Here is a 13,401-nt window from a genome sequence, read left to right as displayed (position 1 = left end):
CTGCCACCAGGGAAGCTCAGGACCAGGACCCTGATCAAAGGCATTCCGCCAGCTGCCACAGGACATTTCTTTCCTGCGGCTCTGTGATACGGAACAGGGGTTGCATCTCTGTAAAACAAATACCTGCAGACTTGCAAACGCTTACAGATTTTACAGGCCCCATGCTACCAAATCAGCTTTTTATTTTCCAACAAGAGATCTTCAATGGCAGTAACTTTTACCAATCTGTTTTCCTAGTGCTTCTTTTACAAGCAGCTGTGGCTGAAACATTCCTTCCACCCTCTTCTCCTCCCTCGCCCCCACTTCCTAAAGGAAATTCCATGGGATCACCTCTCACTGCAACAAAACTCTCATCTCCTGGGGGAGATGGAGCTTGTGCAATCGCTGGGTCCCTGCATCTGTGACCACAATGCAGACACAGAGTTCCTCAGTGCATTTGTATTCAAGACTGCTTGTTTTTTAAAAGGGTGCGCTGAGGGCAACTGCTGATTACTGTTAGGCTAAATGAAATACTGAGTTTGAAAAACTTCAATCTTTGCTTAATCACAAGATGGAAAGAGAAAATTAAAACTATATTTGTTTTAAATACAAGGCATCTCGAGAGACTGTCTGTATCCAGAGGATAGGACTCTAGAAGACAACTGTTTTCACTTTTTTCTCAATTACAGCTTCCCCCAAAATAGATATGGCTCCCTAATGACATCCTACAAGGTGACATTATTGTAAAAAAAAAAAAAAAAAAAAATATATATATGTGTGTGTGTGTGTGTGTGTGTGTGTGTGTGTGTAACTCCTCAGAGAGGATTTTAGCATGGATTTAATTTGATCATGAATGTAAAGCTGTCTGAATTTTATTTCTGTCTAATTAAAGTGCAAATATTGAGGGGAAGACAGAGAGTCTTCCTTCAACATCATGCCAGGCTAGACACTTCATAACCTGACTGCTGAAAGCAGTTGCTAAAAAATAAAGGAAATGACTATTTAAACCAAACATCACATCTCCAGGCCAATCGCAATTCCCGTGGCATACCACACAAATGCCTCGCCACTGACTGTAGAAGTCAAGCCCTAACAAAAAGGAGCATTTCAGTCTCCATGTCAGGCCTACATCTCTCCAGTCTGTTTGGCAAAAGGGATGTACAAAACTGAGTATTATTTCTTCTCAGCTGTAGAAATGGGATACTCACTTTTGACAGCAACCTCTTAAAAGATTATCAGCAAAGACAGAAGCTAGCAGAGCCGGTTTACATACCATACTGGCATGCAACTCCTCCTCTGGCAGTTTGTCTAGCTGGGAAACTGGGTGCATCACCTGGGCAGAACACAAGTGAGATTATCTAAATCCTGGTCCTGAGGTTACTGTGGGTGTTTCTCTGCTGTGCTGCACTGTGTTCCACATCAACCTGTGCCTGCACAGGCAATGCAGCACTGGCACAATCAGTTATTACATCTAGGGAACATACCTTCACCATTCTTGGTGTTATGTTTGCCCCGAAGAGCAAAACTGGATGAAAAAGTGCAGTTAAGGGAAATCTACCGCAGCTTATATAAAACCCAAACCATGCCACAGTCCTTGAAGAAGGAATAAAGAAAAAGACGATGCTGATACCAATATACAGCTGAACGTTACAAATCACATACTGCTCAACTGCTACAGAATCTACCTCCTCCTACAACCAAATGACATGCTGTAAACCTGGTGTTATTTATTCAGAGATGTATGCAATAATACCATTTAAAAAAAATGCATACATAAACCTCTAAAAGAACTAATTTGTAGAGGACTTCTTTCCACCCTAAAAAGTAAGAACAATAGAGAGGCTCCTGCTTCAATATAATCAGTATTAATACTGATCTCAAAGGGAACAGTTTCAGAGACACTGATGTATCACACTTAATTATATGACATGAAATCATATTCCACATAATTATGAATGCAATATTTCACTGCAGTTGACAAACCATGAAAGAAAAATGCAAGAAAAATGGAGAATAAAGGAGAAAGGAATGAAGAGAAAACACTTTAAAAAAATTGGAGAAGTTAGCTTTTCCATTCCACTTTCCCTTACCCATATCATCTATCTAAAGGGGTTGTATTCATGTGCTACAGACATTTCCTTAGACTGAACTAAGCAGCAGTGACCTGCCCAGACCTTCTCCCAAAGAGTTAAATGCAAAAGACGGTCAGACTATTTCCTAAAGTCCAGACATGTCCTTTTTCTAATGAGATATGCTAAGTAAAATTAGCAGATTTCTTGCTCTTAACTGATCAGAGTGATGACAGCTCCCTGCTACAGTAAATGTTTGAGCTCCAGTTCACCACTTCTCAGTCTGGAGTGTGTTTGAGGGGGATGGGAAATGGCAGCATGGGGAGAGGTCACAATCACATGGTAAGCAAAGAACATGGAAACATTAATATGCTAATGGCTGTCACATGACTTAATGAAAATATGCGTTTTATTAAGAGCAGGGAATTGAAATAACTTTTGGGTGCTCTTGCTTCAAAACAGGGCAACATTAGAGTTTGCAACTATAAAAAATGAAAGTTCCCATGCTGTGGAAACAAAGCTGTATAGCACATCTGGCTCAAATGTTTCAAAATGGCCATTAGCCTGCCATTCATTTTAGCTATGCCTGCGTTCATGATGCCAAATACCTGGGAAGGAATCCTTAAAATACTCTCTCAACAAGATACGTGATCTCCCAACGCACATAAGCAAAGGCAGCCGCTACAAGGTTCTGTTTTTGTGTTCTGACCATCCTGGCACAGAACAATGGTCTGTCGTGGTAATTATATCACTAACTTTGTTACCTTAAACCAGCTGCTTTCCTAATTGTAATCCCATTAAAAACTCACATTGTAACCACACAGTGATAATTTAAGGGGGAAGGCCTAAGTGAAACTGTCCAGAGCAAAAACAGATTTCAAAAATATCATATAGACTACAAACAGCTTGATACAAGCAGCACGGTATGAGCAAACAGCCTGGAAGGGAGCACACCAAAGGGTGGGCTGGCACAATGATTTATGCTGAACTGAATGGGGGAGACCTGGATTAAGCCTCAAAGCTTGAAATCTCATCCTGGGACTGGGGATTGTCAGGAGGATGGAGGGTCTGCTGTTATCATCCTCATTTAATGATGTAAATGGCACAAAAGGAGATCTCTGAAGAAATTCAGTGTTACAGAGATGCCATGCTGCAGGCTAGCAAGCAAATCATAACCAGGACGGTGGAAAGCACAGGGCTTTGGAACCATGTGGCTTGGGCATAAAGGTCATCTGCAGCAAAGCACAGCACTTAGTGAGAGTCTGGAAAGCACCTAAAAAACATGTCAAAGCAAGTTACAAACTCCTGGCTGAATCTCCTAAGACCAATCACCAAAGTCCCTAATCACATAAGCAGCCTCAAAAATTTCAGTGAATAACTGGAATGGATTTAATCTTGCATCTTCAGATCCAGATATTAAATAAGCTACAAGAAATGACTCTCTAACAGTCACCAAATAAGAAAGTACAATTAAAGCCTAAAAAATATATTCATAAACCCAACACAACAGCTGAAGGAGGCACATCAAGCAAGTATCGATGGCCACGCCATGGGAAGGGAGTACAATTAGGCATGGCTGAGGCTACTGCTGCTCCAACAACCCTGTAAAACCAGCTCTTCACAGCAGAGGTTTGCTGAGTACAGCAGAGCTCATGCAATGGCACTACATGGTTTGGGAAAAGAAACTGCACAGCCAAGTCACACAGCTTCCTGCAGGCTTCCCCAGACTGTGCTCATCGGCTTCTTACTCTAATTTCTCCTTTCCTCTGCTCTTGTCCTTCTGTTTAGCTGATCGCTCCTGTCCAGCCTTCCACAGAAAAGATAGTATCTGTGGGCCATTGCATCAATTGCTTTGCCCACCCTTACATACCTGATGGAAAGCTCTTATGGCCAGGACTGACTCATGTGTTGTCCCCCCGACACTCCAGGCTCTGGTTCTGGGTTGGCTGTTACGACATCCTTGCGACAAACATAATACCTACCTTATTCTTCCCCACACTTCTGCCTCTGGCACAACTGATATGAAGAAATTTGTTTTCCCAACGCAGAACTGGAGTAGCAGGCTCAAGTTTGAACTATTTAGAAACGTGGCAGCTTCATTTCCCACACAAAAGCCAATAATACTGTGTGAAAATAGCTGTACTCCCAGGTAAGCCTTCACAACAAAACTGAAATACACTCTTTTTATCTTGGAAAAGAGGAGAAAGCATCACCTAATAGAAAACTAGAAAGAACCAAGCAGATGAAGGTGGAGAGCAGATTTGTAGAGACTTATAATGGCAAATTGTGCTCTTGCCAGGAAAGTACTTTTCCACAAAACTGGTCAACATTTGCTAACTGTGTTCATAAATACTGCACAGCTGTGCTACAACAGGAAAGCAAGCCCAACACTTCTATAATTTGATAAGAGGTTTCTCTAGTGATTCACCAAAAATAATTAATCAAAATAAAAACATGGCAAAAATTAGCACTGCTAGCTGTCATGAGCAAGAACCAAAGCAAACATATTGACTAAGGCAAGTAAAAGACACAAGAACTCTGCAGATTCTTTTACCTTGTATTCTGAGAGATTATATTGAAAGCCTTATTTCTCTACAATAACAATCACTGAAAATAACTTTTCAGTACAGTGTATATGATACAAGTCCATGATGATCAGAGGGAAAATCTGTGCAGAAGGGAGGTTTTTGGCATTTGTAGTGACAATGATGTTTTTCAACCATTATTTCCTCAACCCACAGGTGGTTTTCTGTCTTCTCTGACAACAGCCAAAAGATATAAAACAAAAGCCAGTGACCTTTTTCTGTACATCCACTGAAAACTGGCTATTGCCAGCTAGCAAGAGCATTTCTACAATATGCAGAGCAGCCTTTCTATACATTCTTAGCATCAAGCACTCCAGTGGACACCCTCTTAGGACAGCAAGATCCACTCTATATGGGGAAAAGGAGCTAAAATTACTCTAAAGCCTCCCAGTAAAATCTTAGGCATTTGGAAAGAGCTAATGAAAGTATTTCAGAGATCTGGAGTAAACAGCAGTTTCTTCATTGACTTTTATGTGTCCAAGATTTTATTCTCCATTTATTTTATATGGTCTCAGCTTAAAAAATGAACAAGGCACGTTAACTTTCGATAATATCTTGCCCTCTATGTCCTAGAAGTTCAGGCAGATTTGTAGGAAGGAAACATTTTGCATCTCAAACTTTCCGTAGACTATAAATGTGGATTACTGAGCTTTTGCGAACAAGGAGAGAGTGCTGTCATTTCTGTCTTACTGCAGCATCAACTTAGTTGCTAAGGGGCTACATTGGCAAAGAAGCCTAAGGCTCTCAATAGATTACCCAGATTTTTGAAAGATGTTCCAAACCTAAAATTTCTGGACATGTCACTTGGTTCCTCAGCAGAAATGGAGAATTTTGAGACAGGGCCTCCCTCCTTCTCAAGTAAGACATTTAGGAGAGAAATATCTCACAGGAAGAAACACCATGACCTTCCAAGTCTGTAAATTCACGTCAGAATTGATTTAATAACTTCATGGCTGCAGTTCTTGCCTTTTCTTTATTTGCAAAATTCATGCTGTTCCAACTACAATTATATATTGAACAGCAACAACAACAGAATCTCTGGCTATTCAAGAGAAAAAGGACCAGTTACAGCAAAATATTGAACATATTTTTTCTAGGATGTTCATGCACTGATTATGTCTAAGACTGTGCAAACCAAAATGTCTTCAGAAAGAGATTAAGGAGCTATAGTAACCACTGCACAAATAGTAGTTACTGGGCAGCTCCAGTGCAAAATAACCTCACAACTCTGTCCTAACATAACATGAGTGCGCAGGCCAAGGTTTCTTCATCAGTTCAAAAGACAAAAACAGGAAGGAAAAATCCACTTCTGTAAAACGTGCATTTGCAACTAAAAATCAAGTGATGAGAGGTCATTGTCACAAGGAAAGCTGTAAAAATGTTTAATTTATCAATTAATCTTTTCACAGATTGATAATCTTGCTCTCTTTTCTGTAAAACACATGGATTTCATTTGCTGTTGGGAAAATGACCAAATGGAAAATTTTTTTCTTTCAAGACCTGAGAGCAAGTTGTTTTCATTATAATACTAAGATGACCGATATGTGACTACTGTCCTGAAAGTTCAAGTTTTGTTTAAAAAAAAAAAATTCTCTATAAATTAGATTTTTTGCAATATTCAAAAACAAAAGGCACCTCATATAAGCTGGGATCCAAGACTTACAGGTTTCCCTAGCTATTTTGCTAACTGGTGTTGTGATCTTGGGCATGTGTTTTTGTATATTCCTAGTTACTTATCTGCTAAATTGAAATAAAATGACTTTGAGAATCTCAGACAGTAGTGTTATATACAAATCTTAATGATTCTCCATTCATTCAAGAGAGATTTGGGTGTTTTCTTACAGGTAATATTGAAAATTTAGCGAAGTACTTTTGATTTCAAAATAATCCAGAAAGTGCACTATGAATTTCGGAAGTACTAAGGATTTTAAAAATTCAGTGAAACATTTAAGAAAGGCGATTTTAAACAGTGTATAAACAACATAATTGCATGGTGTCTTGACATCTGACCCACATTTGTAAGTAACTAAAAGGCATGTGCTGCTGTAAAAATTAAAAAACAACCCCAAAAACTCATGCCAGCAAAAAAATCTCATGTTAACAACATTGCCTGAAAACCTTCTGCTAAGCCAAGTCTACCTGGAACTCCAGTGACCAGAGGATTCTTACACAGATTGACTATTTCTAATCATAAATATAATTGTGCAGTAATGTACAGCAAACATAAATTAGTCTGAAACTAGGACAAGCATTCAAATGCACACTGTAATTTACAGTGATACAGAACAATTACTTGAGGAGTTTGTATCAACAGATTATCTTCGTAGTGAACGGAGAAGACCCTCTGTTGAAGGTTCTTAATAGCAAGTTTCACATTCAGGTGTTAATTTTCATTTATCTGTGAATTCAACAGCATCAGGCAGCAGTATGGGTGATCATAGTTTTTACTAAAGCAATGGGTTGCTTCCGTTCACCACTATACTTCAACTTTCTTTGCTTCTCCAAAGTGCCAAACACATTCTTTTCCTTCTGATTGCCGGGGAAGTTGAAACCTGCCATTGTACTACAGTTAGAGGATTTTTATTTACGAATCTGGTTTCTTCCCCCATAATCCAAACACTCAGTTTGTATACCTCCCATAAGCTTTTAAGGTATGACATTATAATTTATATTTAAGCATAGTACTTACGGTTGGCATAATTTTACCAGGTCCTGATCAGTGGTGTTTGGAGGCAGTGCTCTGATGTAAAGGTTTGTTTTACTTAATTGATCCCATCCTGAGTTGCTGCTGCTACTACTGTTGTTATTACTGCTGGTGGTGCTGGGACTAGGAGGAGCCATTGGGTGGGCTGGTACAATGGACTGCTGCAAAGGAAAAAGCACGTTAGAGTAAACTATAGATAGCAATCGCAGCATGCATGTTAGCTCAGTTGACAGTAGCCTGTTTACCATTTAGAGCACTGTGTTAAACCTGTACGTAATTACTCATGTATTTTAAATACACCTGCTTTCACACCACGTTTGGGACAGGATTCACGGGCACATTCTAATATACCCAACCACCATCTGAAGCACGCTCAATGCAGGACATAGGCTCAAATTATATCTAACCTCTGCTGAATATTACTCATAGGATTTTATCACTCTTCATTGTGGCATCAGATGTGAAAATGAAATAAGAGATATTGTTCCTCTAGGTTCCAGGAGGTATAAACTAAGTTTACATCACTATGACTATTTCATGTCATAAATGAATTACTGTGGCAGAAATTAAGACTATGCTGTTTCCTTAATCTATCCAGAAATATAAAAATAATTAGAAGCCTCTTCTGGCTTTTAGTACTTCACACAATACTGCTACTGGTTTTTTTTAAGATAGAGAGGGAACACAGACAGCTTAAGGACCAGACTTTAAACTAATTGTGAGCCTCAGTAGAACTTTCATGCTGCCACTGATCTCAGTATTTGTGGATTATTTCAAGAGTGTCAAGAAAGAGATTCTGTATAATGGCAAAAAATTCAAGTTTCAAAAGGAGATAAGCACATAAGCACTTCTACCTAGTCCTCAAGGTATCTAATGCTATTGTTCTTAAAATCAGACCCTAATGGAACATAAAAACAGATTTCCTACAGAAAATCTGCAGCACAGCTGTCAATCATTTGCATTAACAACAGTACAGCAGGACACTGTACAGCAAGTATTATGAATAGGTCTGTGGTAAGAGAGAAATACTTTAACAAATATACTAGAGAACTAAAGTTGCCAGTAAAAGTCTTGTGACTACAAGGTTTTCACTGACAAAAAGAACTGGCTGCATGTAGCCCCTTTCCTGCAAAAGCCTGAGCTTCCACGGCTCAGGAAGCTCATAGCAAAGAACCGCCCTGTGAGCTACAGAGGAAAGGCACAGTAAGGGGGGAAAAAAAAAAGAAAAAAAAAAAAAAGGAATATAAAGTGAGATGTCAGTGTAGACTCACTTGTTCCCGCCCCGGTGCCACCCTTTTCTTTGGACTAGTACAAACAGTTGTGTAGCCACAGCCTGAACCAAAAAAAAATTATCCTCCCTGATCTGGTTCACCACATGTGGTTTTGTGCTACGCAAAAGCTTTGGCTGTCACAAGGCAGGGAACAGGAATGTGTAGGCAGAGAGAAGGGGATTACAGTCTACCTCAGTTTAAAGCATCCATGAAACTACAGCCTTAATACACAAGAAAAGTGAAACCATTTTCGAGATAACCTTGGGAAATTGTAATGAAATTGTGAGTGGGAGAAAAGTACAACGGCATGCCTTATATCAGATACTTTATAATAATTATGCGTTTCTTTTTTGTGTTTCCATAGGAAGGTTTTGAAATCTTCCAATTCAGCATATTGCAAGGTTTATTATGCAGCAATGATAGCCTGGAACAGCAAACTGCAACGCTCACTATAAAATCAACATTGATATGTAGAAACATTTTTGCTGCCTAATTTAATTGAACTGAAAATTACCAAAAAGAATGAAATATATTCCTGATCATTTAACATTTCAAAGCTGAGTATCAGTATTTCATTGCCATAGGGTTGGAGGGTTTTTTTGGTTTGTTTTTAAATAAAGATTTTTAGAAACATCAAATCTCTTCCAAAAGATTTATACTTGGAGTTGAAGCGCTGATCTAGAATTTCTTCCAGGCGTGATTTCAAATGGGAAAAAGATTAAACCCTCCCTCCAAGTTTGTAATGGAAACATTGACTGATTTTAACTATGGCAGCGCAAGTTGGGCTGTCAGACGTTCTGCTTCCAGTAACGCCAGGCAATTATTTTTAGGGTTACAAGCAATGCAGAATGACAGAGCAACTAGTTTCAAAACATTTTCATAACAAACTGAACAAACTTAGTCTGGCACAGTGCTATTCTCTTCAAAAAGCCTTCAGCGGAGTTCTCAAAATGCACACAGTGATCAAATGCACAACTGCTCTGTTCAAGGTTTTGAAACGTGCACTTCCCTCGTGCATGCAGGTACAGCTGCCATAAAAGTCAACATACACGTACCAGTCTTCTTCTTAACTGGCAATTACTATTGGAGACTAAGAGCCTCTATTCTGTTTTTTCAGTATCTTTGGTTTGGTTTTGCTTTTGGTTCTTACAATGTTTTTCCCCTAAAATCCTTAGTTTTCTACATTATGAAGAGCTGGAGTTTTGTAAAATCTTGTCACCAGCTGGCCGAAGGCAGGAGAGGGAAGAGTGTGTGCGTGCGTGCGCACAGGAATCCTAACTCTGTCTTCCTGTAAAACATAAACACTCCATTCTGAGAAATTTAAACTTTTATTTAAACATGAATATGCTCTAGTGCTAGTGGTCACATCCAAATATGATGGGAATGTAAATGTGATTACAGTTGTCTTCCTAAGTTTGCAGACAGAAGGTTTTTCACTGCTTCCACAGAATCTCATACCTTTACCAGCCTTAAGGCTTTACAAAACACAGATGCTGGGCGTACTGCAGCTCTCAAACCCTGCAACCCAATGACACACAGACAACCATTAAAGGGCCAGTGACATCTTAAAGCCATACGACTTAAACATATTTTTTACATTAAAACTTAATTTTAAAATCTGAATCACTCTTTCCGCTCTGTTCCTCATCGATGACTACTAGTAAAAACTAAATTATAGAGGTCTCTCTTTTGTTCAAAGGGGCTTTTCTTTTCCAGTTGCAGTTGCTGCGCAGGGCGCGTCAGCGGTGCAGAGCCTCGCTGCTGTAGCTGTACTGGCAGAGCCTCCTACGCTGACAGCGCATGCCAAGAGAAGAGTTTTTCTGCTGGCATAGTTGCATCACCTCCCCAAACAACATAAGCTAAACTGACAAAAGTTCTCCTCTGCCGGCACAGCTGCATCCATGCCTGGGGTTTTGCCAATGTATCGATGTCAGCGAGGATGTATGACTTTTTTCCACACCCCTGGCTGATAACAGTGCTCACTGGCAAGAGGTTCTGCAGTGGAGACCTGGGCTTGTTTGTTTAGAAACAGCTTTCATGAACATTAGCTGAAAGCTTTTTATAAAACCTGAAATCAATTTTTGAAAAGTTTTGTTTTACAAACTGTAGTCTCTGCTGCAGATTCATATCAAAAGCTGTTCTTACGATTTTCTCATACGGACTTCACAACAGTTTGCAATAAAGTAACCTACATGAAAACATATTCATTAATTTTTCTTTTCAATCATTGCATCTTAAATTAAAAAACTGAACAAGGAGGAATAAATGGAAGTAACAGACCATTATTTCTTGTGACAATATTCCTGTTCACAAGAAATATCATTGTCACACTGGTTTACCATTTCCTCTTTAGTCTTCACTCCCAAAGGTAATTAGTGATCATTCTTCCTCCACAGCAGTTTCTTTCCTGTCATCTCCAACAAACATCTAAGCAAAAAAGGCCAGTGACAGAATAATCATCCCATATGCTGTATGATCACCACATCACATTCTGGAGTCAGCTGTGAGGAGCTCCCAACACCTTTGCCTGATCTCCAAGAGATCTTCCCTCCAGCCTTCGACAGCCTGACTGCAGCAGTGAGAAAACCACAGGTACTCGTTAGGAAAAGGAAAAGTTTCATGACAGAACAGTCCCCATGGAGTGCCTTAAACCAAGGAAAATCGTCTGCCTGCGTTTTCTTCTCAATATAAAACCCAAACAGGAATAATCACAAGTGTTGAAAAACAACTGGAGAATATACTCATCTTTATATGAACCATTCCTGTCTTTCTTGTAAACCACTCTATGCTTAAGGACTGGAAATGAGTCAGAGCAGGATTTTGCCTGCCAAGGAGAAGAATCTCTTCACTGTCAACAGGAAAAAAACACACAAAAAAACAACACCTAACCAAAACAAAACGGAACAACCCTGAGAAATTCCTTTGACCTGGGAGTTGAGAGATACTGATGCTTGCTGCCTTCAGACTACAAAAGTCCAAGGAAACTCCAACAAGCAGATGATAACTTGGATAACGACTGTCCTAAAACAGAGTGCAATTATTATGGTAGCAATCCATTTAAATCTCTAACTTTGTGTTATAAAAGCATGTCTATGAAGTTATATAACATGCTAGCATTTAATTATGAGTTCCTTCACTCAGCTAAAATTCCTGATGGGAAAAATACCGTGACTTTTAACAACAGAGTTAGTTCTCACACATCTACTCTACATTCAAACCATAAATTACAGCATACATTAACTATCTGATTTAGCCTGAACTGCTACTTGGACCATCTCATAGTTTCAAAACCTTGTCACTGGTGTTTGCCTAGCTTTGTTCAGGTGATTAAGCTTCAAGTACCTGCTCACCCTGCCTGACTTTGCCTAACCTCCCTGATTTCACTAAACTGCATTTTGAAACAGCACCTTCAGTAACCGGCATTGATACAAAAATTACCATACATTTTTGTGGATGTGTGCAACAGTGATAAAAAGTATTAAATTACATGAATCTGGAAAATTTCTGGATTAAATTAGGGGGTGATTTTTTATTTATTTATTAATCTACTTAACACTAGCTTTACATGTACAATGGAAGCGAGAGCTCAGGAAAATAGGTGCCACATCTAGTGAAGCAAGAGACTGCCACACTTAGTGCAGAACTTAGGAAACAGGAGGCTGTTTGGAATAAAATCATGTTCCAAGCAGAAAGAAGAACTCCACATATTTAACAGAAATTACTGTTCACTGATGAAGACAGTTGCTTTATCACCTTCCTTTAGATGAGGAAACATTAAACCTTGATCACTTACTGTAAGCCTGCAAACTGACAGCTGTAGTGGAGATGCCATTTTGAGTGTCCTGCACTGTCCTATTTCATGGCTTCCATCATCATGTCTGAAATGTTATGGGAAGCAAAACTGAATTTCTGGAGGCCTCTCCGAGTCCAATTCTCAGTGGCCACATGTCAACCAGTAAAAAAAGAAAGATCTGCCGCTGCTGTATTCACATCTCCTGCCTTAGGGTAGGTTCTCCAACTGTTGTTCTTCAGTCTGTCAGCACTTGTCATGGGAAGATTCAGCAAGTCAGCTGCTTTCTAAGCATTTTCAGGATGATACCAGTATAAAGAGTAAAGAGCACCTCAGAAGCTGGGTCCTCCAGACTCCTGCTGAAAATCTCCTCAGGAGGGAAAATCCCTGAGACCTGCCCTCTTTTTCTCCTTTAAATCACCAACCTGAACTTCTCTTTGCATGGGTAAAGAACATGGTCTTACAGTAACACTGCAAGAGTCAACAGGACTATTCCAGCAAGGGCTGTTTTACTGCACAAGGCTGAGGCCACAGATATTGTATCTCGTGATCACACAGAGCTATTTGCACACCCAGGATCCAAGCCTATTCCATCTTCCTTTAGATAGTGAAGATGGGTGTTGATGCTCCAGCCACATGGAGCAGCAACAGCTAGGTGCTGGGAAGAGGCAGGACCCCATGGGTGGAGACTGGCATCAAGCAGGGACTCTCGCTGTTACAAAATACCACGGACAGTCCAGGAGCACCTGGAGATCCAGCCCTGGGTTTCTCCCTAAAAACTCTCTAAAGCTTCCGTATCTTGGCATGGAAGAACTATGCCCAAAATACTACAGCTGGCATTACGATAATGATGGACAGCAATAAACAGGTTGGGGAAAAAAAAAAAAAAAACCAAAAAAAAAAAACCACAACAACAACACCAAAACAACAAAACCCAAGAAAAAAAACTCAAAACACCAAATCACACTGAACAGGGAAGAAAAAAAAAAAAAAAAAAAAAAGC

General features: G+C 39.6%; 1 protein-coding gene across 6 annotated transcripts in view; it reads right to left on the bottom strand.

Moving 5' to 3' along the window:
- RBMS1 (RNA binding motif single stranded interacting protein 1) overlaps positions 1 to 13,401 on the bottom strand; it is a 150,125-nt gene that overhangs the window by 59,762 nt on the left and 76,962 nt on the right. For all 6 annotated transcript variants that reach the window (XM_030017711.2, XM_030017712.2, XM_030017713.2 and 3 more), the window contains one exon: positions 7,323 to 7,498. In XM_030017711.2, coding sequence (XP_029873571.1) covers positions 7,323 to 7,498 — 176 coding nt within the window. The remainder of the gene's footprint in view (positions 1 to 7,322; positions 7,499 to 13,401) is intronic.

This window comes from Aquila chrysaetos, chromosome 6, assembly GCF_900496995.4.
Source record: "Aquila chrysaetos chrysaetos chromosome 6, bAquChr1.4, whole genome shotgun sequence".
Lineage (NCBI taxonomy): Eukaryota > Metazoa > Chordata > Aves > Accipitriformes > Accipitridae > Aquila > Aquila chrysaetos.
The sequence above is the reverse complement of the archived record's forward strand: the minus strand, read 5'-3'. Positions and strand labels throughout refer to the sequence as shown.